Below are 26825 nucleotides of genomic sequence, written 5' to 3' on the forward strand. Positions count from 1 at the left end.
CTGTAGAAGAGAATCACGGTCAAAATACAAATACCTTCACAACAAAACCAAAACCTCTATCTTAGGATAAAATTACCAAAGCCTCAGAACCAGATAAAAGTGGCTTATAACTTATCAGACAGAGCCACCTTTTAGCCACGTCACATTCAGTACTTCTTCTTTTCACTGCTATCCATTTTTCTGCCATGGACTGGCTAATTCGGCTTATTTCTGGCAGGGTTTTCCCGGGAGCACTTGTGGAACTAGTATCCTTCAGGGAAGGAAAAAACAAGAATGATCAGGAACACACACACATTCAGTAGTAAATTATACAGTAAATCATCTGGCATGGGTGGTAAATAGGCCCTGCCGTCTTCGGTGGTAGCATTTGGTGGGAGGAGCTTTGGCATCAGACCAGTAGGGCTATTCCACCTCCGAGCCTGGGCCACTTTGCTTGGTTTGAGCCTTAGTTTCATCATAAAAAAAAAAAAAGAACATAGGGCTTCAAATAGATACTTGTAAATCAATATTCATTGCAGCATTATTCACAATAGCCAAAAGATGGAAACAACTCATGTCCATCAACAGATGAATAGATTTTTAAATATATACATAAAAATGAATATTATTCAACCTTAAAGGAATGAAATTCTGGCCGAGCACAGTGGCTCGCACCTGCAATCCCAGCACTTTGGGAGGCTGAGGCGGGCGGATCACCTGAGGTCAGGAGTTTGAGACCAGCCCAGTCAACATGGTGAAACCTTGTCTCTACTAAAAATACAAAAAATTAGCCAGGCGTGGCGGTGGTCACCTGTAATCCCAGCTACTCAGGAGGCGGAGGCAGGACGCTTGAGCCTGGGAGGTGGAGGTTGCAGTGAGATGAGATCATGCCATTGCACTCCAGCCTGGGCAACAAGAGTGAAGCTCTATCTCAAAAAAAAAAAACCCAAAAAACAAACAACAACAACAACAACAAAAAACAAAGGAATGAAATTCTGACACATGCTACACAACATGGATGAATTTTGAAGACAAGCTAGTGAAATAAGCCAGATGCAAAATGACAAATATTGCATGATTCCACTTATATGAAGTATCTAGAATAGGCACATTCATGGAGACAGAAGGTAGATTCAAGATTACCTAAAGCTGGGGGCGGAGAGGAGGAATGGGGAGTTATTATTTAATAGTTACAGAATTTCTGTTTGGGGTGATGAAAAAGCCTTAGAGTTGGATGAGATGGATAATGGTGAGAGTTGTACAATATTATGAAAGTAATTAATGTCACTGTCACTACATTGTATACTTAAAATGAGTAAAATGGCAAATTGCATTTATATATATTTTATCACAATAAATAAAAAGAGATAATAATACCTACCTCTCTGGGTTCTTGTTAAGATTCAATTATAGTAGGTATAAAAAGCTTTGGGTTTATAATAGGCACTCAATAATTAGTTTTCTTGTTCCCTTTAATCATCCACAAGTGTTTACTTTTATGTCAGTAACTCTCAAATTGTTATGTGCATCTGAATCACCTGGTGGGTGATTCTGGTGGGCTTGTTAAAGTAGATTGCTGGGCTCCACCCCATAGTTTCTGATTCAGTGGGTCAGGGTAGAGCACAAGAATTTGCATCTAACAAATACTCCAGTGATGCTGATGCTGCTGGTTTGGGGACCACACTTTGAGAACCATCGTTCTATATAATACTTTAGAGCAAATAACCCAGCCAGGGGTTTCAAAAATCACTGTCTGGAAAGAAAAATCCATTTTCAATATAGTCTTCCAAAGGCATTGGTGCTATAACTTATACCTATGCCTCCACTGCACTCGTTATGAGCCAGGAAATCCTGCATCATTTTGGTTTAATGCTGAAATAAAAGACCCCTTGAAAAAGACAGGTAACCACGGCTTTTAAAGTTCCCTTCAGCTTCTTGATCTGAGTCCTGGGTTTTCCCTGTAGTTTGATCAAGAGGAAGTTTTTTTCCCCCACATCCCAGGAAACTTGGGACAATGAAGCGCTCCCTCTTGGCACTTACATACCATTTCTTTATTTTCTGCTTCAAAATCCCTAGCTGCTCCCAAATGCACGGTACGAGACTATGTCATCTGCCTCCTCTTCTTTTGTAATCTTCTCCCAATGTCCTGGTCACTCCCCTTCATTCATCGAAAGCTTTGGCACCTTGCTGACTGTCTTCCTCACAGCACGATTCCCATGGTCACCCTTCCTGCCCTCGCTCTTGGTAACTTCAGAATTGATGAACGTTATCTATCTCCCACCTTCATCTTTCAATTCTTAATCATCTTCACTCTTTTCCTCTGCTCCACCGCAGCCACACATGCCCTGGATCAGGGTTTCTAAACTGGCACTATTGATATTTTGGGTCAGATAACTGTTGTGAGCAGTTGTCCTGTGTATCATAGGATGTTTAGTGGCATCACTGGCCTCTGCCTATCAGATGTCAGTAGCAGCCACTCCCAACACCATGCTCTTCCCTAGTTATGACAAACTACAATGTCTCCAGACATTGCCAAATGTTTCCCGGAGCATGAAATCACCCCTAGTTGAAAACCACTGCCCTAGATATAGGTGAGAAGCTGGATGTTATAATTATCAATTGTTCCATCTTCTAAATTTCTACCAGAAATGTTCTCTTCTCTGACCATCATACACCATCTTTCAGATTCACCTCCTTTAGAGTAAAACCCACAGTCCAAGATTCTTTTGTGCACCGGGATCTCCAATTCATTAGCCCTGTTGTTTGTCCATGATTCATCACCCTCTTTTGTCCTCCTTACCCAGGTTAAATTCCATGGTTCATCACTATAATCACACCTATAACTCTTTCGTCCATTTCCTATTGTACTTACCTAGCAAAATTCCATCTGTAATTAAACTGGACTCTGAATTACTCCAAAATCCAACCGAAGCAGCCTAACATCACTGGAGAAAGCTGCACAACTGTGCAGACTGATTTCACTTTAAGCCTGTGACCACAGATTTCAAATGGGCACCTGACACTGTCTATTGGATTCCAAGGCTACCTGCTTTTTCCCTCTCTAAGACAACTGCCGCAACCCTTCCTTTTCTTCCTAAACCTTTCATGCTCCTCTGCTTGCTCATGCTCAGATGGGGACCTTGCCTTATGCATCACTGAAAATTGAAGCAACTAAGCAAGAACTAATCACCTTCCCACCATCAACCTACCTGCACCTGCATGTTTCTTATTACAGCAGAATAAATACATCTGTTCATACCCCTCAAATATGCGTTAGATTCTGCTTCCTCTCTCCTACTCTCAGACATTGCTTCTGCAATTATTCACTCTTTCCTTCTCTCTTTTTTTTTTTTTTTTTTTTTTTTTTTTTTTTTGAGATGGAGTCTCGCTCTGTCGCCTAGGCTGGAGTGCAGTGGCGCAATTTTGGCTCACTGCAACCTCCGCCTCCCGGGTTCACGCCATTCTCTTCCTCAGCCTCCCAAGTAGCTGGGATTACAGGTGCCCGCCACCATGCCTGGCTAATTTTTTGTATTTTTAATAGAGATGGGGTTTCACCATATTGCCCGGGCTGGTCTTGAACTCCTGACCTCATGATCCACCCGCCTCGGCCTCCCCAAGTGCTGGGATTACAGGCTTGAGCCACCACACCCGGCCTATTCACTCTTTCTTGTGCAGCATGAGAAACCCTCCCACAGTTCTCTACTCTCCTTCACATCAAAATTTCTCAGAGCTGTCAGAGGCATTGTTTGCACTTGTTCCCCTTCTATTCTCTGTCTGGCCCACTCAGGTCAGGTTTCCTTCTCTCTCCTTTGCAATAACACAATCTTACCAAAGCAAAAGTAAACTATGCACTCCTCTTACTTGACCACTCGGCTGTATTTGACAGAATTGGCCACTTTCTCCTTCTGGAAATACAGCAGTCCCCCTTATCCATGGGGGATGTGTTCCACCAAGACCCCCAGTGGATGCCTGAAGCCATAAATAGTACCAAACCCCATATAGACTATGTTTTTTCCTATTCATCCATACATATGATCAACTTTAATGTATAAATTAAGCACAGTAAGAGATTAATACCAACAACTAATAAAATGAAACAATTATAACAATTTACTGTAATAAAACGTATGTAAATGTGGTGCCCCTCTCTTTCTCTCAAAATAGCTTATTATACTGTATTCACCCTACTTCTTGTGATGAAGGGATGAAGTGGAATGGCGTGAGATTTCATCATGCCACCCAGAACATGTGATTTAAAATTTACAAGTTGTTTATTTCAGAATTCTCCATTCAGTATTTTTAGACCACAGTTGAATGTGGGTAACTGAAACTGTGAAAAGCAAAACTGTAGATAAGAGGTACTACTGGGAGCCAGGCACAGTGGTGCACACCTGTAATCCCAGCACTTTGCCAGGCCAAGGTGGGCAGATCACTTGAGCTCAAGAGTTCAAGACCAGCGTGAGCAACATGGCAAAATCCCGTCTCTACAAAAAAAAAAAAAATACAAAAATTAGCTGGGCATTGTGCTGTGAGCCTGTAGCCCTGGCTACTCGGGAGGCTGAGGTGGGAGGATGGCTTACGCCTAGGAATTTGAGGCTGCAGTGAGCCAAGACTCCAGCCTGGGTAACAGAGTGAGACCCTGTCTCAAAACAAACAAAAAAACAACCAACCAACCAACCAAACAAACAAACAAAAACAAAAGAGAGGACCTCCGAACGGGTGCTTTCTTCTCTTGGCTTGTTTGGCCAGCCTCTCCCGATTTTCCTTTCCTCAGAAACTGGTCCTTCTTAATCTGTTTTTCTGGATCCTCCACTGTCTGATCTCTGATGGAGATGCTTGATTTTGTCCCCCTTCTTTTCTCATTTGCACTCTCTCTCTCGGTGAGCTTTCATCCAGGTCCCTGGCTTTAAATCCCGTCTGTGGGTTGATAACTGCTGTGTTTATATTCCATTGCCAGCATCCTTCCTGAGCCCCGCATTCACATATCCAGCTCAGTCTCTAGGTCTCCTTTCCAAGCACATTTCTGATCGGTCCCCCCTCACATAGCTGACCCCAGCTTACAGAACTGGCTCCATCTTGTAGAGCTCTTCATCCTTTCTTCCTACGGTTCTGCCTCACTGGCCTTCTGTCACACATACCAAACTCATTCTTGCCTCACAGTCTTTCTGTGTGTAGTTCCCTCTGCTCTGTGCATTCTTTCTCTGGACCTAAGCATGGCTAAAATCTCTGCTCAACTGTCACAGCCTCTACAAAGCCTTTTCTGACAGGCTTTTCTAAAGAACACCACCTCGTCAATCTCAAACAATTGATTTATTTTCTTCAGAGTACTTGTCACTGTCTAATGTAATTTTTTTTTTTTCTTGAGACAGAGTGTTGCTCTGTGCCCCAGGCTGCAGTGCAGTGGCACAATTTCAGCTCACTGTAACCTCCACCTCCTGGGTTCAAGCGATTCTCCTGCCTCAGCCTCCCAAGTAGCTGGGTTCAGGCAATTCTCCTGCCTCAGCCTCCCGAGTAGCTCATGCCACCATGCCCAGCTAGTTTTTGTATTTTTACTAGAGATGGCATTTCGCCACATTGGCCAGGCTGGTCTCGAGCTCCAGACCTCAAGTGATCTGCCTGCCTCGGTCAACCAAAGTGCTGGGATTACAGGCATGAGGCACCATGCTGGGCCCCTAATACAATCTTATTTATTTTGCATTCACATATTTATGGTCCGGCCCTGCCTGTGGAGTCCAAATGCTATGAATGAGGGTAACCTTGTGTGTATTATTCACTTTTGTCCCAGGCATCAAAAGCAGAGCCTGATATATAAAAGGGTCTCAATTTTTGTTGAGCGGCTGATTGAACCACTATGATAGAGCAACCAAAGTATAGTCTCCTAACTATCCCAGCAGGACGGAAACCTTTGCCTCTGACTACTTTCTGTGCCAGGGACTATAGAAAGGGTCTATTATGTTTCTAATTTGTACTTTTTCCTGTTATCAGGAATGTTTTAAACATCAAGTAACATTCCTGATAACAGGAAAAAGTACAAATTAGAAAAATAACTATGAAGGCTTTTGTTTCCATAAAAACACTTCAGAACTCACCCAGAAATGTAATAATAAAATCCCTCCTGTTAACAATTAGGAAGGCACTATAGCATGGTGGATAATGGTGTAAGCTATTGGGTTAGACTGCCTGGATGCGAATCCAGCTCTACCACTTACTAACAGTGCAACTTTGCATAAATTCACCTCTCCGAGACTCAGCTTTTTCAGCAGTAAAATGTGAAAAATAAAATCAACGAGAGTTGATATGAGCGTTAAACATCTTGATCATCTGAAGAACTTCGACTGCTGCCTGATACATGGTGACTGCAGTTAAAATGAGTCATTACTGTTATCTATCACCATTAATTCTGTTAAGCAATAAATTTGAGTTGGGGACTCGATGATGTGACCCTTGCAACAAAGGACAGCTGAGACGCTGCAGGCTGCCCCCTCCACACACACCCCTGCACACTCACACACATGGCAATCCTCCCGTTGAAGGAGGTGCCACTGGGAAATTCCCTACAGGACACCTCACAAACCCTTTCTTCACAGTCCTGGACAGGGAAAATTCAGTTCCCTCCTCAAGATAGAAACAGCTGCTGTTGACAAAAGTTACATGTGTATGTGCACTTACATAATGCAAATTCAACATACACACTTACTAATAAAGAAAAAGGAAATCTGAAATGGTGGGGGCGGGGGGTGTCTAATCTGTTAGGAAAGTTAACAAATAAGGAAGTGAGAATTATGTAATATTTTTTCATAAGCATTCTAATACAGGACCTTATTGTTTTAGTAAAACACCTGAATATATGTGAATAATGCAGTATTTCAAATACTGCTCTGATATCTTGAGAAAAAATAATTTTTAAGAGGAGCAAAAAGTATAATAGATACCTGATGAGTTGTCACAAAGTTGGCATATGTTCCAGCAAAAATGTGTTTGACTTGAACATCCACGAGGTCTAAAAGAAAGTCATAAATCCATGCTTACGAGCTTTTAGAAGTAAAAATAAATCTGATGTATTACCAAGCCAAATTTACTTACTGGCAATTTATATTCTCCTAAACGGATTTGGACTATAAACACATAAAAGATTAATTTTTTTCTTTTTTTTCCCTCCCATCATATTGAAATAAAAGATCAGTTTTGATCAGATTACATGTCATATATTCACTTAGTCTAAAATTTAGTTTTTCATGCACTTGTATAATGCAGCCATGTGGCCATGCTTTAGAAGACATTTGATTAAATACATAAAAGTGCATTGTTCTGGTTGCTTCTTTACTTTCTTAATAAACTTGCTTTCACTTTATGGAAAAAAAAGTGTATTGTTCTGATGCTTACGTAATCAAGTTAGGATTCTCTTCTGTATTACCTCAATCTTTTTAATTATTTTATTTTATTTTATTTTATTGAGACAGAGTCTCACGCTGTTGCTCAGGCTGGACGATCTCAGCTCACTGCAACCTCCACCTCCTGAGTTCAAGCGGTTCTCCTGCCTCAGCCTCCCGAGTAGCTGAGATTGCTGGTTTGCACCACCACGCCCGGCTAATTTTTATATTTTTAGTAGAGACGGGTTTCACCATGTTGGCCAGGCTTGTCTTGAACTTACCTTAATCTTTAGAAATGATTACCAAATACCCTAAGATTCACTGCATAAGAAAAAAATGCACTACATATATATATACACACACATATACGTATACACATACACACACATATATATGTGTGTATACGTATATGTGTGTCTGTGTGTGTGTGTGTGTATATATATATATAAAGAAAAAGTACAGCCAGGCGCGGTGGCTCACGCCTGTAATCCCAAGCACTTTAGGAGGCTGAGGCAGGTAGATCACCTGAGGTCGGGAGTTCGAGACCAGTCTGATCAACATGGAGAAACCCCATCTCTACTAAAAATACAGAATTAGCCAGGCTTGGTGGCGCATGCCTGTAATCCCAGCTACTCAGGAGGCGAGGTAGGAGAATCGCTTGAACCTGGGAGGTAGAGGTTGTGGTGAGCCGAGATCAGGTCATTGCACTCCAGCCTGGGCAACAAGAGTGAAACTCTGTCTCAAAAAAAAAAATAAAAGTACTAGGGAAACTACAGTTCTGTAGGATCCTTTGAAAGATACTAGTTCTCTTCCAGTGGCATTGATGAACACAAAATCATGAATTAGTGGGACTCATACCTTCAGCAGAAATCAGGCATCTAATGTCAAAGTTCCCTGTCAGGGCCTCTGGATGAGTTGGCTTGCTTGTGTCACTTGGTCCATGACCAAAAGATATCACCTGACCAGTGGTGTGCACATATGCAAGGGTGTGATAACTACAGGAGAGAGAAAACACCATAATGAAGACTAAGGCACTCATGGCTTTTGAGAAAGATGATGTCCCTTAACATAAAATAACAAACACAAAAAACCAATTTGCTTTTACTAAGCACCCAGCTCCCCTATCACAATATCAGTGTTAGAGGGCATCAAAGGATGTGGCTAAACAGATGGCCAGTCAATATTAACTTACCACTAATCTTAAAAATAGAATGTTATTGATGGGTCTTTACTATGGTTTCTATCATTTGTGTTTTAAATGCAGGCATTTCTATTTTTTTGTTTTTTTTTTTTAATGCATTGGGTAGATATTTAAACACTCAAAGTGTCCTCATAATTAGGTTATGCAGAACTCTGAATATATATGTAAATATATATATATTATTATTATTCTGCATCATGAGATTAATTTACTTTAATTTTGTCTTATCAACTTAAGCAGGAAAGCTCTGCTATTTTTATCAATCTACTTCCCATCCTCCAGCACCTGGTACAGTGTTCTATACACAGTAGACTTCCAATGATTTCTTATTAAATAAATAAAATACCTAGAATAAAGATTAAAAACTGAAAGATTAAACTATATTTGAAATAAGTAAATTTTCAGGCAGGAAAATGCTCTATAAAAAGCGCAACCACATATTTTAGGGTTTTAAGGTTTGATAACATTCCATGTGAGTCATTTCTAAGTAATAAAATATGACACTTTCTACACATGCTAAGAAGAAGAAGAAGAAGAAGAAGCCTATTACCTTCCACAATCTATCTGCGAAACTAGGCCATCAATTCTTTCCACAAGTTGTGGACCTCTCTTCTCAGGAGTGGGGCTGTATCCCAGCTGTCCAGAGCTATTGTCTCCAAATGTGAACACTTTCCCATCCTGCTTAGCAAAGGAAGAATCAAATTAATTTCAAGTTTAAAAAGGTAACTAAAAGCTTACTGATTAAGTGTCTTACAAGAGTTAATATGGGAGCACTCTGTGAAACACAAACTCTACATAAATAGGAGAGATCCTTTATTCTTTCTAATAGTGTATGTTGAGTTAACACATTAAACATGAAAAATCGCTGGGGTCAGGCACACTAGCTCACACCTGTAATCCCAGCACTTTGGGAGGCCATGGCAGGAGGATTGCTTGAGGCCAGGAGTTTGAGACTAGCCTGGCCAATACAGCAAGACCCCATCTCTACACAATTAAAAAAAAAAAATCATTAGCATTTCCTTAAAAACTGGGCACCTTGGTGATGTATTGTACAGCATGGTGACTATAGTTAATAATGTGTTTCATATATGAAAATTACTAAGAGAGTAGATCTTAAAGATTCTAACCAGAAAAAAAGATAATTCTGTGAGGTGATGCATATGTTAACTAGCTTGATTATGGTAATCATTTCACAATGTACACATGGATCAAAACATCATGTTGTACAGCATAAACATACACAATTTTTATTTGTCAACTGTACCATAATAAAGCTGGAAAAGGAAAGAATTAGGTACTTAATAAGTTTTTATTGAATGAATAGATGGACGAATTAACTGGTTCAAGAGTAAAACCAACATTTAAGTATGAGGTTGAATTTATTTGAGCATTTTCCTAAAAATACTGTCTTCTCAAAACATTCTATGATTACAAACAACTGTAGCTTTCTCTTTATTTCTATTTATTCTATTTATTCTTTATATTACGAATAATATAATCCAAACAATTGAGGGTTTTCTAATTTAAGATATGCATTTAAAACAAACAATAAAAATAATTGGGGGCATATAGTTTTTAAGCAAACATTTCAACTACACAAGCAGTTTTCAAGTCTATTCCTTATGGCTCCAGAAGGAATCCATCCCTTTGGAATATATTGTATGGTAAGGACAAGAATGGGAAGAAAACATTCAGGAAGCTGGGTCGTAACTATGCCAAGCAAGAAATGAAATGAAACAATCTTCTAGTCTGTAAAGTGGGTTATTGAAAACTGTAAGAATTACTTTGTTGCTTCTATAATAATATTTATCTGTAGAATCACATTGTCAATGAATAATTGCTAAAGGGGCCTGGCACAGTGGCTCATGGCTGTAATCTCAATACTTTGGGAGGCTGAAGTGGGTGGATTATTTGAGGTCAGGAGTTCAATACCAGCCTGGTCAACATGGCGAAAACCTGTTTCTACTAAAAATACAAAAATTAGCCTAGCATGGTGGCGGGCGCCTGTAATCCCAGCCACTTGGGAGGCTGAGGCAGGAGAATTGCTTGAACCTGGAAGGCGGTTGTTGCAGTGAGCCGAGATTGTACCACTGCACTCCAAACTGAGTGACAGAGCAAGACTCTGTCTTAAAAATAAAATAATAATAATAATAATAATAATTGCTAAAAGGGATTAGTTCCTGTATTTACCTTTTTTTTTTTTTTTGTAGACAGGAGAGTCTTGCTGTGTCAACCAGGCTGGAGTGTGGTGGCAAGATCTTGGCTCACTGCAACCTCTGATTCCTGGGTTCAATTGATTCTCCTGCCTCAGCCTCCCAAGTAACTGGGACTACAGGCGCCCGTCACCACGCCCAGCTAATTTTTGTATTTTTAGTAGAGATGGGATTTCGCTATGTTGGCCAGGCTGGTCTTGAACTCCTGACCTCGTGATCCACCCATCTCGGCCTCCCAAAGTGCTGGGATTATAGGCGTGAGCCACCCCACACAGCTATTAACCTAATTTAGTAGGTATCTAAAGATATTTCCTAAAGCTGAAATTAGCTTTTGTTATAGGATCTTGAAAACCTTATGAATTATATTTGGTTCACATCTCCTCTTTAGATATGTGTACACTGAATGGCTCTGTCTAGATATTAGTATATATATCTTATGCTACAGTCTGAATGTCTGCATCCCCCAGAATTCATATGCTGAAATCCTAACCCTCAATGCCATGATATTAGGAGATGGGGCCTTTGATAGATGATTAGGTCATGAAGACAGAACCCTCAAGAATGGGATTAGTGCCCTCACAAAAGAGACTCAAGAAGGACCCCTCAGCCCCTTCACTATGTGAGGACACTGTGAAAATATAGTATCTATGAATGAGAAGTTTGGCCCTCATCAGACATCAAATCTGCTGGCACCTTGATTTTGGACTTTCCAGCCTCCAGAACTATGAGAAATAGATCTCTGTTGTTTATAAGCCACTCTTTTTATGGTATTTTGTTATAGTGGCCCAAATGGGCTAAGGTCTCTGGCTTTCAACAATAATTAGTACCTATGTACCTTGTTAACATTTCTCTGGAATTTAAAAAAATAGCAACACATTTTAGATTACCTGGATAAGCACCGCAGTGTGCTCATCACCACAGCTGATATAAATCACACCTAGATTCTTCAGTGCACCAATTGAGAGAGGCTTGTTGCTTTGCACTATTGAAAGAAAGCAGCATCTTTAGAGTATAAGAAACAGACTCAGATTTCATGACTATTTACATTTTAATAGCTTTTTATATTTTTCATGTAACAGATATATTTTATTATTCTTATAATTCACTAACATACTTTTCAGATTTCATGAGTATTTATATTTTTAATATCTTTTTATATTTTTCATGTAAGGGGTATCTTTTGTATCTTTTATTATTTTTATAATTCATTAACATAATTTTTAAAAGTAAACAATCCAAAGTATAAGACAGAGGAAAAATCCTACCTTGGGAAAGAAAAAATTAAGTGCCCTTTAACATTTATTTCTGGAAGCTATCTCATCTTCTGGAATGCCCAAGGCTATTGACCTAGAAAGCTAAGCTTTAAGACCCTCATGCCTGATACTACTGCCATTGTGTTGTATTCGTGTGTCAACCTAAAATAACAACAGAGAAGATCTCAAAGAACAAGTTTATTTGGGAATGAATGATGGGATTACAATCCAGGATATGCATGTCATAGCAGGCCATGGGCATATCTGGGAAGGTTGAGGCAAGCGGGAACTTCTAAAGGCAAAAAGGAAAAGTACACGAAGCTTATTTTGAAACAGAAGTTCATTGGTTACAAGGACTTATTGCAGGCAGTGACATGTGCACTGGCCATTGCTAGGAGAGGGTCTACACAGAAGCTACCCTGACTGCAAGGTTGCCATTTAGTAAGGTTATTTGCAAGGCTGCAGTTCGGAAACACTGTTACTGGAAAGATGTCCTCATAGAAGTGGCCTTAACTGCAAGGTTGTGGTTTTGGTAGAGTCCTCTGGGATAGTTATTATCAGACGGATCTGTGTGAGGATCCTGCCTTCATGCCCCCCGGCCTCCCAACTCCATTTTATTAGGGTTTGAAATAAGTGACTCCATATTGATTCCGACAATTTTCACATATTTCTGTCACATGATAGGTGCTCTGCAAATGTATTATAAAAATTGAAAAGATAAGAAAAACTGGCTGGGCATGGTGGCTCACACCTGTAATCCCAGTACTTTGGGAGGTTGAGGCGGGTGGATCACTTGAGCGCAGGAGTTCAAAACCAGCCTGGGCAACATGGTGAAACCCCAAGGCTATTGACCTAGACAGCTAAGCTTCAAGACCCTCATGCCTGAAACTACAAAAAATACAAAAATTAGCTGGGTGTAGTGATGTGTGCATGTGGTCCCAGCTACTTGAGAGCTGAGATTCCAGTGAGCTGAGATCGCACCACTGCACTCCAACCTGGCCAACAGAGCGAGACCTTGTCTGAAGAAAAGAAAAGAATAAAGAAAAGAAAAAAGAAAGAAAAGGGAAGATGAGAGAAGGGAAGACAGGGGAAGGGAGGGGAGAGGACGGGAGTGGAGGGGGAGGGGGAGGGGGGGGGGGGGGGGAAGGGGAGAAGGGGAGGGGAGGGGGAGAAGGGGAGGGGAGGGGGAGAAAGGGGAGGGGAGGGGGAGAAGGGGAGGGGAGGGGGAGAAAGGGAGAAGGGAGGGGGAGAAGGGGAGGGGAGGGGGAGAAAGGGAAGGGAGGGGGAGAAGGGGAGGGGAGGGGAGAAAAAGGGAGGGGGAGAAGGGGAGGGGAGAGGGAGAAAGGGCGGGGAGAGGGAGGGAAAGGAAAAGGAAAGGAAAGAAAAACTTAGCTAATGCTGAAATGATGAAATGAAACAAGGTATAGGTGCTCAGCATGGGACTGGCACAGGTTAGGTGTTAACTATATGTTAGCTGAATGTAAGGAATTGAATAGAGGAGGATGGAGTTTGTGGGGAGTACATCTTGAAGAGTTTTGTGTTCAGGGGAACTGGTTGTTTATAGAAGTTTTCTTTTGTCTAGAGGAACTGGTTGTTTGACCTAACGTTAGCAGTCTCCCAATCCAGCAGTTTCTAAACTTTGCTGCAAATTGGAATCACCTGTGAGATCTCTAATGATGACGGATGCTTCTGTTTCACCCCCAGACATTCTGATTTAATAGGTATGGGGTCTGACCTGGGCATCGGGATTTTTAAAGGATCCCACAGTAGGCAGAATAATGGCCTCCCAAAGAATAATGGTCTCCCACTTCCTAATCCTGGAGCCTGTAAATATGTTAAGTTACCGAAACCGACGGAACTAAAGTTGCTAATCCGTTGACCTTAAAACAAGGGAGAGTCGCCTGGATTACCCAGGTGAGCACACTGTAATCGAGGGTCTTTTAACTGAGGAAGAGGGAGGCAGAAGAATCTACGTGAAAGTAATGTGACTTGAGAAAGACTTGATCAGCCACTGCTAGCTTTGAAGAAGAGGTCTATGAGTCAATTAATGCAGGTGGCCTTTAGAAGCTGGGGAAGGCACGAAAATGGATTCTCCCCCAGAGCCTGTAGAGATGAAAGCAACCTGCTAACACCTTGACTTTAGCACAGTGAGACCTGTGTCAGAATTCTAACCTCCAGAACTACATGATAATACATTTGTGTTGTTTTAAGCTGCTAGGATTGAGATGATTTGTTACCTCTACAACAAGAAACTAATACAGCTCCCTAGGTTATTCGAATGTGTCACAAGTTTGGGAACCACTGTTTTAACTGTTAAGACTGCCCTTTGCCAAGTTGGTCTTCCAACTGGAAAGAAAGAATGATTTACTGCACAAACAAGACTATCTCCTTACCTGGGACATTACGCCCACTGAGGGCCAGCTGCCCTGCACTGTTACTTCCCCAGCCAAACGAAGTCCCACAGAGAGACAGGGCAAAGCTGTGAGCCCCTCCGGCAGCCACCTGAGCCAATGGGATCCCCTCCAGGGACCTCACTCTCTGCGGGCTGGCTTGAGAGGGGACCTCCTTCCCCAAGCCCAGCTGCCCATGGCTGTTCTTTCCCCATGAAAACACTTGGCTATCTACAAAAACAAAAACAAAAACAAGAAATTAAGAATTGTACACATATTAGAATACCAAATTCAAATAGAAACTACACTGTAATTCTACAATTTTTTTTGTGGCTTTAATGAGGTATAATTGACAAATAAAAATTTCATGTATTTAAGGTATACAATATGATGTGCTGAAATGCATATATATTGTTAAATGATTGTCACAATCAGCTAATTAACATATCCATCACCTCACATAGTTACCTTTGTGTGTGTGCAGTGAGAATACTTAAGATCTACCCTCTTAGCAAACTTCAAGTATACAATGCACTATTATTAACTGTATAGTCACATGGCTGTACATTAAAAACATATTCACCTTATAACTGAAAGTTTGTACCCTTTGACCCACATCTTCTGATTTCCCCCAATCCCCCAGCCCCTGGCAACTTCCTTTCTACTCTGTTTTTGTTGAGTTTGACTTCCTTTTTTTTGAGACAGAGTTTCGTTCTGTCATGCAGACTGGAGTGCAGTGGCGCGATCTTGGCTCACTGCAAACTCCACCTCCTGGTTTCAAGTGATTCTCCTGTCTCAGGCTCCTGAGTAGCTGGGATTACAAACGTGTGCCACCATGCCCGGCTAATTTTTATATTTTTTTGGTAGAGATGGGGTTTCACCATGTTGGCCAGGTTGGTCTCGAACTCCTGACCTCAAGTGATCCACCCACCTCGGCCTCCCAAAGTGCTGGGATTACAGGCATGAGCCACCGCGACTGGCTGAGTTTGACTTTCTTAGATACCACATCTAAGTGAGATCATTAGGTATTTGTCTTTCTGTGTCTGGCTTATTTCACTTAGAATGATGTCCTCCAAGTTGCAAATGGTAGGATTTCCTTCTATTTCTATTCCACTTCTATTTAATTTTACAAATCTTTAAAAGGTAGAACAGAGATAAAGAAAAAAATGAGATTAAAGTATCCCAACTAAAGGCAAGCAGGGCGGTCCAAGTCACCTTCAAAAATCCCTTCAAACAATGTCCACTCTTCTCCCTCCAGTTAAGGGCAACTGTGTTCTTTCAGCTGCTCAGGCCAAAAATCTTAGAGTCATCCTTAACTCCTCTCTTTTACACCCGTCAACCCAGCAAATTCAAAACTTCTACCTTCAAACTCTATCCAGAATCCCACCATTTCTCACCTCTCCACTGATACCACCTTAGCCAAGTCACCAACATTTCTCTCCTGGAAAATGATGATAGCACCTCACTGATCTCCCCGAGGCAACCTTTGACCCCAGCAGTTTGTTCTCCAAAGAGTAGCCAGAGTGATCCTTTTAAGAATGTACGTCCAATTAAATACTTCAGGAGCTTGCTGTCTCACTCAGTGAAGGACCAACTCCCATCACAGACCCCACATCACCAGTCTGGCCCACCCCCACTTCCCAGACTTCATCTCCCCCTGCTCCCTTCTCTCAAGACCCTTTGCTATTCCTAGAGTACACTTCTGAGCATGCCCCAACCTCATGGCCATTGTGTCTGGGTAATTCTTTCATGGTTAGCATCCTCTCTCTCTCCCTCCCTTTTCATTTGGTTCCTGCTCACATGTCACCTTATAAGAGATATCTTCCCTGACCACCTTATAAACTAGAAAGACTCCTTCCCTCCACCCAGGTACTCACTCTCTGCCCCCTTACTCTTGAAGGGGTACCAAACCAATATATTTCATCCCACTTCTTTAACATTATTTCAAGATGGCTATTCAGTAGGGCTGGAAGTACAAGAATAGCTAAAAAGCTGTCTTTTGTGAGGGAGATTTGCGCCTGTACGGAAAATCTGCATTGATGCAGGCAGGCTTTCTCTGAGGCCCTCCCGAGTCTGATCTAGGAAAGATTAACTGAGAGTCCCACGCCTCTAAAGGTCTGGAAGAAACATTCACCATCTGTTCTCTTTGAGGGCTGCTACCTGTAAGGCTTTATCTACACAACAGGACCACCTCTGCCTCGAGATGGTACATAAGCTTCTCTACCCCATTGGGGCATTGGGGTGATTGCTCTGTGGTTCTCCCCCATGCATATTAATAAATGCATATGCCTTTTCTCCTATTAATCTGCCTTTTTTTTTTTTTTTTTTTTTTTGGAGATGAGTCTCGCTCTGTTGCCCAGGGCTAGAGTGCAATGGCGCAATCTTGGCTCACCACAACCTCCACCTCCCAGATTCAAGTGATTCTCCTGCCTCAGCCTCCTGAGTAGCTGGAATTGCAGGTACTTGCCACCATGCCCAGTGAATTTTTGTATTTTTAGTAGAGGTGGGGTTTCGTCATGTTGGCCAGGCTGGTCTTGAACTCCTGACCTCAGGTGATCCACCCACCTCGGCCTCCCAAAGTCCTGGGATTACAGGGATAAGTCACCGTGCCCAGCCTCTATTTTAAGTTGAGACAGGGTTTCACCATGTTGGCTAGGCTGGTCTCAAACTCCTGGCCTCAAGTGACCCCCTTCCAGAGTGCTGGGATTACAGGTGTGAGCCACCACACACAACCAGAAAAAAAAAAGCCGAATCTAAGCTTATCTAATGCCTAAGTATACACCCAGTGAAATACTAACACATCTCAGAGATTTTTTAATAAATTATTACATCTTTTATTTTTTAACTCTTCTAAAGTAATTTCTAACACAGAAAATAATATTGAGGGCACAATATAAAACGTCAAACTCTCACGAAGGTCTATGAGAACTCACCTTTCTCCACAGCAAATCATTGAATGCCTGGGCTCTGCCCAGCCTTTACAGTCCAGACGAATGCAAAGGCAAGTCAGTACCCCAAGGAAAGAATTCACATCATGTCCATAATTAAGAAGGAGAGTGAGGAAGGAAAAGATGCTCCTATTTATGGTGCCTCTGTATATGCTAAGGACTGTACAAGGTACACGGAGTATCTTTTCTCACTGAATCTTCTAAATAACCTGCAAGTGAGGTATCAATATTCCTACAGATGAGAAAATTGAGACTCAGCCAAGTTAAATAACTTGCCCACGATCAAAGACCTAGAAATGACAGGTAGAAGGAATCACACAATGGCCATGGCATATGCCCTGGACCTGTAGTCAGTGCAGTGTAGTAGTTAAGCACTTAGGGTTGAGACCTAAACACTATAGGTTCAAATCCTGACATTTCTGTTTCTTAGTGTGTAACTTTGGGTAAATTATTTAAAGTCTCTGAACCCAATTTTTTCCATCTCTGAAATGAGGATATAAATCATACCCTGCTCCTGTTTTTGTTGGTTTGTTTTTCTTTTTTAGAAACAGTCTTACTCTGTTGCCCAGGCTGGAATGCAGTGGCACAATCATAGCTGACTGCAGCTTCAAACTCATCCTCCCACTTCAGCTGACTGCAGCCTTCTAAACTCGCCCAGGCTGGAGTACTGAGCTCAAGCACTCCTCCCACTTGGGACCATAGGCGCCGCCCCCTGACTTTTCGTGTTTTTGTAGAACTGCAGGATGGTCTCGATCACCACCATGCCTAGCTAATTTTTCAAATTTTCGTAGAGACAGGATCTCACTATGTTGGCCAGGCTGGTCTCAAACTCCTGGCCTCAAGTGATCCTCCTGCTTCAGCCTCCCAAAGTGCTGGAAATACAGGTGTGAGCCACTATGCCCCGCCCAATTCCTGTGTTTGTAAGGTAATTATGTGAAAAAACACACATAAAGCATTTAACATGGCAGCTGGCACATAGAAGGCGACCAATAAATATTAGCTGTCCATAAACCATGGCACAGTTGCAATGATACATAAGACATCACCTGAGGAACATACAAACGTTACAGTCCTTTGAAGGGGATCAGGATATGCCACACAAGAATATGCTGCTTTGGTATAAGGACTGTTTTGAGTTGAAAGCAACTGAGAGTTAAGAGATGCAGGAAGAGGTTTCTGCCCTTCTCTTATCTGCCTAAAAGCAGGGCGTAAGTTTCCCTTTGTGGCGTTATCTCCACTTTACCGTACCAGGGAGAGAAGAGTAACTTTTATCGCTGAAGACGATGAAACAGCACTGAGATTAAGTCTGCATAAACAAATCTTACTAAAATATCCCTTATCTTCCATTGGTTTCTCTATATATTTCCTAGTCACTTTCTCACAATTTATTATCCCTTGAAGCCCAAACTCCCTTTTCTTTATTAAAACAGTATATAAGTCCCTGAGTCTAACCACTACTTTTAGTTTCACTTCTTTTCTGTGAACTCTTGTACACAAAAATATTAATAAAAATTGGGGGCCGGGCAGTGGCTCATGCCTGTAATCCCAGCACTTTGGGAGGCCGAGGCGGGTGGATCACTTGAGGTCAGGAGTTGGAGACCAGCCTGGCCAACATAGTGAAACCTTGTCTATACTAAAAATACAAAAATTAGCCGGACATGGTGGCACACACCTGTGATCCCAGCTACTTGGGAGGCTGAGGCAGGAGAATCGCTTGAACCCAGGAGGTGGAGGTTGCAGTGAGCTGAGATTGTGCCACTACACTCCAGCCTAGGTGACAGAGCAAGACTCCATCTCAAAAAAAAAAAAAAAAAAAAAATGGAAACATTGGGTGCCTTTTCTCTTTTAATTTGTCTTCTGTTCATTTAATTTGCAGGTTCCCAAAGACTACGCATAAGAGGGTGGAGGAAAAATTTTTCCTCCTTCAGACTCTCCATTGAGAAATTTGTATTGAGGGTGGACAAAAGAGGGTGGAGTTTGGTCGAAAAAGTGTAGATGTATGATTGTTATGTGTCCATAAAGATAAAGAAGTAAAAATTTTAAAAAAGAAAAAAATATAGTCATGATTTTGACACCTTGACTTCTCTTTATTTGATCTAAGTGAAATAGACAAATAAGTCTGCCAGTGTGGACAAGCCATTCAGCATAAAGAGCAAAGGGCTGGAAATAAAGCCACTACTAAGCTCTGAGAGAGTTAGCCAGTTAGGTCAAATAACCAGAGACAGCCCCTTATGGCACTATGAATTAGGCACTGTTTAGAGTATAATTAGGACCACGAAATTTGAGAAAAAAATATAAAAACAATATATCTTACAAAACCTGGAGAATGAAAAACTTCAAAATAAACCCCAGTGCATTAAAAATCAACAGCTATAATTCCTATTCAAAAAATTACTTCCTAATCACACTCAGATCCAAAAAGTGTTTCTTACCTTTTGATAATGCCAGGGAGTGGTAGTGTCCACAGGAAACTTGTATTATTTTTATACCATTCAGAGTCGTTATTTTCCTGTAATACAAATAATACAAAGTTAATTAATCCTTATTTAGAGTGAGTTGTCCAGTGGACTACAGATATTTAAAAGTATCTCAAGTAATACATCTGGTCTAGGAAAACCATTTTATTTTCTTGTATTTCTGTAGTACCTTTATTCCAAAGCCCTCAAACTGTTTTTAACATGACATCAACATGTACAAAGGTATAGGACAGAATCCAAAACAGTATATAATGCAAAAGCCATTGTTACTGGACTTTAATGCAATATCTAATATACTAATTTTATTCTACACTTACTAGCCTAAGAGAAAAATAATGTTTTTCTACATATATAGTATAGGGCCTTAGAATTTATAGAATACCAACATCTTCATCATCTAATTTAAGCCCTAATTTAATAAAGAAATCGTTAGGTTAAATCATACAAAATTGCCACCATTTTTGTGGATCAAAAGCAGATAACTATCAGCAATTTCCTTTTTCTTCTCACAGATGGAGTCTCGCTCTGTGGCCCAGCCTGGAGGGCAGTGGTGCGATCTTGGCTCACTATAACCTCCACCTCCTGAGTTCAAGTAATTCTACTGCCTCAGCCTCCCAAGTAGCTGTGATTACAGGCATGCACCACAACATCTGGCTATTTTTTTTTTGTATTTTTAGTATACATGAGGTTTCACCATGTTGGCCAGGCTGGTCTCGAAATCCTGATCTCAGGTGATCTGCCTGCCTCGGCCTCCCAAAGTGCTGGGATTACAGGCATGAGCCACTGAGCCTGGCCACTATCGGCAATTTCATAAGGTGAATCTAATGAAACTCAAAGAGGTCAAATAGGTATCACGTTGTAGAACCAGACTCAAATTCTGGTCTTTTCATTCCAAGTTCAATGCTCAGTCCCCCAAATAACATTGATCTCTTCTAGAATTTAATGACCAGAAGAGGTAACAAGAGGTCACTTCCTAATATTAAAAAGCATGCATTTGAAAATTCCCTAAGTATGTAATTCATAAACACACAATCCAGAGCCAACTACTTGTCATGTCTGTCCTGGGAAGCTGTTTGTGAGGAAATGTGACATTTCCCTCCACTTTACTAAGTAAAATGTTAGGGCCCAGTGGTTTATAACACGTCAAAAGGTTATGTTGGGAAAAAAACTTTTCCTCTTCCACCTTTGGTCCAATATTTGGGGGCTTGCAAATGAACTGACAATAGATTAACATGAGAAAAGACAAAGGTTATTTACAAGTGTGCTCGCTATTGCAGAATATCCCAAAGTAAAGTTTTATATCTGTCAACTTAATAAAAGGCGGGGCTTTGGGACTTCAGTGAGAAAGTATAGAAGGTTCTATTGGGCTTTTTGATGGTAATGGTTATGGGTGGTCTATCTTAATGACAACTGATTTCCCAGGAAACTCTCACTCAAGGAAGCTACTGGGAACTGTATTTTCAGGAGGCTCTGTTTTAGTGTGATAAAGGAAGTTCAGGTAAGATTTATATCTGTATCTTTTGCAGCTCAAATGTTTCTACTTTACAGTAGTCTTTATACCCACTCTGGAGGTCTAAGTGGGCCCCCATAGATATTCCAAGGGATAAGATTAAGATCAAAGGGTCACATCTCATTTCACTCTGCTCTAATTAAATAATAATTGGTGTTGTAGGTTTTTTCCTGCCTTCATCTTTCAGGTTAGGAACTGTGTTTGTCATAGTCTTTTTTTTTTTTTTTTTTTTTTTTTTTTGAGACTGAGTCTCCCTCTGTTGCCCAGACTGGAGTGCAGTGCATTCTCTGCATGTACTGCAACCTCTGCCTCCCAGGTTCAAGCAATTCTCCCGCTTCAGCCTCCTAAGTAGTTGGGATTGCAGGTGACTGCCACCGTGCCCAGCTAATTTTCTTGTATTTTTTGTAGAGAGGGGCTTTCGCCATGTTGACCAGGCTGGTCTCAAATTCCTGACCTCAAGTGATCTGCCCACCTTAGCCTTCCAAAGTGTTGGGATTACAGACGTGAATCACTGAAGCTGGCCTGTCACAGTCGTCTTTGTATCCTGGCATCTTGCATGGTGCCTGGCACATGGTACTAAATATATTGAATAAATGAAGGAGTGGATTGAAATACTTACTTAGGTGTGAAACTTATTTCCTTGAATTCTCCAATCCCCAGCTGCCCCTCAGAACCAGCTCCCCATGCGAAGACCCTTCCTTTGTGGCACACAGCCAGGGAGTGCTCCTTCCCGCAGCTCACAAGATCAACATTTAGGGTTTCCAATGCCTGAATTGGTTCTTTGGAAAACAAAACAAAACACCCCCCAACCACCACCACCGGATTATTAATTTAACACAAGTTTAAGACAGCACTTTTCTTCAAAAAGAAGGATCATCCAGATTTCTTGTCTCCTCCAATGGTCTTTTAACTCAAGACCTTAAGTCCATTCTAAATGTCTGACGGAAGTAAATTCCAATGTGTGTTACCCTGTCTTGATAGGATACAGCTCTGTTAAAATAATCAACTGGGAGACTATTAAGTTGAGATGGGTCCAGCGCCTTGGGTTCCTACCTAAGCAAACCAAAACTCAACTCAGAGTGATTGATCATAGCCTAGGAAAATGAAACTTAAGGTTAAGCAATCAGAAACCACCAACTAACATCTAAGAGACTTTACCAACCAGAAACAGTTGACTACTTCAAACAAGGGACTTTCCACTTTAACCAATCAAATATTTTCTTTGTCTTACTTCCTGGAACACCTTATCAAAGGTTACCCCTGGCATCTCCTTGCACCTCCCTTAGTGGAGCCCAACTGCTTGAGGTCTGGTGCTGCTCAATTCATGAACTGCTGAATATTCAAATTGACTCTTAAAAACATTTAGTGTACTCAAGTCTATCTTTTAATGGCTGCTATTTAAAGGATTAGGCATCATGGAGGGGGTAACTTCTAGGCACTATGACACATGACCAAATGTTTCTCTAGCAAAACCCAGCAAAATAAAGGGACCCAGAAAAAATTTAGGATCTCCTCCATTTTGCCATTCTGTCTTCCCACCCTAAACACTGAAAGCAGTGAATCCCTTGTTCAGAAGGAAATTGGAAGGGCGCCTACCTCATGAATGTGAGAGGCAGGTGCTGGATCCTCTCACAATGAAAAGTGAAAACTATGCCCCAATGGAGGCCCTAAATATGGCCACAAATGAAAACCGGATCACATTTCCCTACAAGCCAATCTAAACTGCTTTCCCAAGGTGTCTGTCTCTGAATTATTAGACGTTTGGAGTTGAGAACATCATACCAGTAACGTTTTTGTAACATTTAAGATTTTGGTTTTCCTTTTATCTTTGTAATCTTATCTTTTTCAACTATTTACAGTAAATTTATGCAAGGCTAAAATTTCCCAAAGATTCATGCACTCACAAAGATAGAAATTGGTACTATTTTTCTGGAGAACAATTTGGCGTTAACTATCATGTTGCCCTTCATTTCCAAATGAAGGTGATAAGACCTAAAAACTTGCTACTTTACCAAAAGAATTTGAGCTGAAGGCAATTAAGAATCAACAGATGAAGAAAGAGTTCTCTGCTCTCTTCTGATCTACCTAAAAGTAGGTCACAAATATCCTTTTGTGAGAAGTTCCCATCTCCTGCACCAAGAAGAGAAGGGTCGGCCAGGCGCGGTGGCTCATGCCTATAATCCCAGCCCTTTGGGAGGCCGAGGCAGGTGGATCACGAGGTTAGGAGTTTGAGACCAGCCTGGCCAGCATGGTGAAACCCTATCTCTACTAAAAATATAAAAATTAGCTGGGCATGGTGGGGCGTGCCTGTAATCCCAGCTACTTGGGAGGCTGAGGCAGAAGAACCATTTGAACCCAGGAGGCATAGGTTGCAGTGAACTGAGATCATGCCATTGCACTCCAGCCTGGCGACAGAACGAAACTCCATCTCAAAAAATAAAATAAAAAAAAAAAAAGAAGAGAAGGGTCACCTAAGATGAAGACTTGGCCCTGAGGTGAGCCTGCATAAACAAGTCTAATTAAAATAACCTTATCGTCCATTAGATTTTCCCATATATTTTTCTAGTCACTTTCCCTGAGTTCATCATCCTTTAAAGTCCAAATCCCTTTTTCTTTGTTAAACATGGTACACAAGCTCCTAAGTCGAAGCACTTGAGTTTCACTTCTATTCTGTAAATTCCCAGGCATGTAAATTTCCCTATATGTAAAAGATTAATAAAATTGTATGCTTTTCCTCCTGTCGATCTGTCTTTTGTCAGTTAAGTTTGCAGGACCCAGGTGCTGAACCTAAGAAGGTAAAGGAAAAATTTTCCTCCTCCACACACCTTTTGAAACTTTTCTCAGCAAGTCATCAGAAATGTGGTCAAATATTTGCTTACAAGAATATCAATCAGTATTATTTATAAAAGTCCCTAGTGGGAAACAATCTAATTTCCACAAAAAGAGAATAATTATGGTACTCTCAGAGTTTAGAATGTTATGTAGCAATTTAAAATATATTTTCAAAACATACACAATAAAAGGGTAATATGTTCATAAGATTATGTTTGATGAAAACACAGTGTTCAGAGTTGCATGAATACTGCATATACAAATCTATAATGACATGATTTTTATAAAGATTATATACATAGAAAAAAGTAGACAGGGAGAAAATGCATCAAAATGTTAGGAGTTATCTTTGGGTGTTGGAGCTACGGTGATTTTGTTCTCGTATTTCTACAATAATCCATAACGATTATTGTATTATCATATATAAACAATATATATTCATTATTATTATTATTATTATTATTATTATTATTTTGAAACGGAGTCTTGCTCTGTTGCCAGGCTGGAGTGCAGTGGCGCGATCTCAGCTCACTGCAACCTCCGCCTCCCGGGTTCAAGCGATTCCCCTGCCTCAGCCTCCCTAGTAGCTGGGACTGCAGGCACACGCCACCACGCCCGGCTAATTTTTTGTATTTTAGCAGAGACGGGGTTTCAGCATATTGACCTGGATGGTCTCGATCTCCTGACCTCGTGATCCGCCGGCCTCAGCCTCCCAAAGTGCTGGGATTATAGGAGTGAGCCACTGCGCCCAGCCTATCACATATTTTTAAAGAAAAAAAAGGTCCCAGTGTATTTCTAAGGGAGATACAGGTGTCCAACCCACAAACCACGTTTGTAAGGTCAGGCTGCCTTCTCCAGGTAGAACCGTGCAGGCGAGGATTTGTCTGCAAGGCAAGCCGGAGGGACCACATCTCTGTCCAGAGCAGCGTTGACCAGGTTAGTTTCGGCTCTCAGTTTCGCTTTGAACTTGAATTGGAAACCGAAACAAATCCGAGGGGCATCGGGAAAACGAAACTGAGGAAGCTGCTCTTCGTAGCACAGGGCACCATTTTCCCGGTTCCTGTGGCTCTTCTGGTCCGGAGGGATCCGAGGCTCCCAACACCCCTCCCTGCCTGGCCCGCGGCGCCCAGCATCTGAGCCACTCCCTGCACCTGGGCCCCCGCGCCCCTCACCCGGGGTCCCAGCGCCCCGCACCCGGTTCTCTGCGCCCGGTACCCAAGCCCCCGCGCCCATGCACTGGGGTCCCCACACCCCGCACCTGGGGCCCCGCGCTCACCTGGCAGCTCCCCGCGCGGCGCTCTCCTGCGGCCCAGCTGGCCCCTGCTGTTGTCTCCGCACGAGAGGACCCTGTGGTTGGTCAGCAGCAGCAGAGAGTGGCGCTCCCCGCTGGCCGCCTGCAGTAGCTCAGCCCCGGGGCTGCGCTCCGTCCTCCGGCGCTGCAGCTCCCTGGAGTCGGTGCCCCAACAGAAATACATCCCGCTTCTGCGCCCTGTCGCCTGCTCCGGATTCCGTCCGTCCCGCTGCGACAGGCTCCCGAACGCTGGTGACTGGGTGCGCGATGATTTCCAGGATATAAAGATGCTCACCCTGTCTTCAACCCGCCCCAGGAGCGCAGCCCTGGCTCCACTTCAGCTCTCTCTGCTGCCTGAACTTCAAGTGCTGAAGAGCAGAGAGGGCGTCCCGGGTGTTGAACCTGGGTTTATATCCTAAGCCATTTATGAGTCATTAATGCCACTTTGAGTAGGTTACCTCATGATTCCGTGCTTCAGCTATCACATCTACGAAATATGGACAGCAATTCAGCAAATCTAATATGTTGGGATAATTTAATAGATATCTAAAGTGTTAGAATTGAAGCATCCGAGTGCCCACCTCTTTCCAGACCTTTTTTGGCACTGAAAATACAAGTTTGTTTTTTGTTTGTTTGTTTGAGACGGAGGAGTCTCGCTCTGTTGCCCAAGCTGGAGTGCAGTGGCACCATCTCGGCTCATTGCAACCTCCGCCTCACGGGTTCAAGCGATTCTCCACTCTCAGCCTCCAGAGTAGGTGGGATTACGGCCGTGCGCCACGACGTCCGGCTAATTTTTGTATTTTTAGTAAAGATGGGGTTTCCTCATGTTGGCCAGGCTGGTCTCGAACTCCTGACCTCAAGTGATCCCCCCCCCCCCCTCAGCTTCCCAAAGTGCAGGGATTACAGGCCTGAGCCTCCGCGCCCGACCTGCAAATACAGTTAGTGAAAGACAAGATCCTCTTGATGCGTTTACATAAAACACATAAGTGTAATATCAAGGGGCAACGAAAAATACAACAGGAACCAGAGGGTGGAGGCCGAAGGCACTGGTATTTGAGATATTAGGAAAGATCTCCCTGATGAAGTGATATTTGTGCAGAGAGCTGAGGGGACATGGGAAATGAGGGAATGAGTCGTGATATTGCCTAAGGGCAGAGGATGAAAAGCAGCAGTTGGAAGGTTTTGAATAGAGAAGAGCCATGATCTGACTTTAGTTTTTAAAGATTCATCTGGCTGCTGTGTGAAACATAATAGGACACAAATGGAAGCAGAAAGCCAATTAGCAGAGACTACTTCAGAGTCCAGGTCAAGTGATATCCTAGAAGGGAAGAGAGAAGTTATTAGATTCAAGACATGTTTTG

General features: G+C 42.1%; 1 protein-coding gene across 1 annotated transcript in view; it reads right to left on the reverse strand.

The window, feature by feature from the left end:
* The window catches only part of HERC6 (HECT and RLD domain containing E3 ubiquitin protein ligase family member 6), a 64912-nt gene extending 38837 nt beyond the window's left edge, over nucleotides 1-26075 (reverse strand). Inside the window, exons 1-9 of the mRNA XM_050790429.1 lie at nucleotides 25450-26075; nucleotides 21961-22120; nucleotides 19787-19863; nucleotides 14410-14637; nucleotides 11651-11745; nucleotides 9101-9228; nucleotides 8208-8344; nucleotides 6912-6979; nucleotides 129-250 (exon numbers count right to left, since the gene is read on the reverse strand). Coding sequence (XP_050646386.1) covers nucleotides 129-250; nucleotides 6912-6979; nucleotides 8208-8344; nucleotides 9101-9228; nucleotides 11651-11745; nucleotides 14410-14637; nucleotides 19787-19863; nucleotides 21961-22120; nucleotides 25450-25648 — 1214 coding nt within the window. The 5' untranslated portion in view covers nucleotides 25649-26075. The remainder of the gene's footprint in view (nucleotides 1-128; nucleotides 251-6911; nucleotides 6980-8207; nucleotides 8345-9100; nucleotides 9229-11650; nucleotides 11746-14409; nucleotides 14638-19786; nucleotides 19864-21960; nucleotides 22121-25449) is intronic.
* Between the last annotated feature and the right edge of the window lie 750 nt (nucleotides 26076-26825).

Source organism: Macaca thibetana, chromosome 5 (genome assembly GCF_024542745.1).
Source record: "Macaca thibetana thibetana isolate TM-01 chromosome 5, ASM2454274v1, whole genome shotgun sequence".
Taxonomy (NCBI): domain Eukaryota; kingdom Metazoa; phylum Chordata; class Mammalia; order Primates; family Cercopithecidae; genus Macaca; species Macaca thibetana.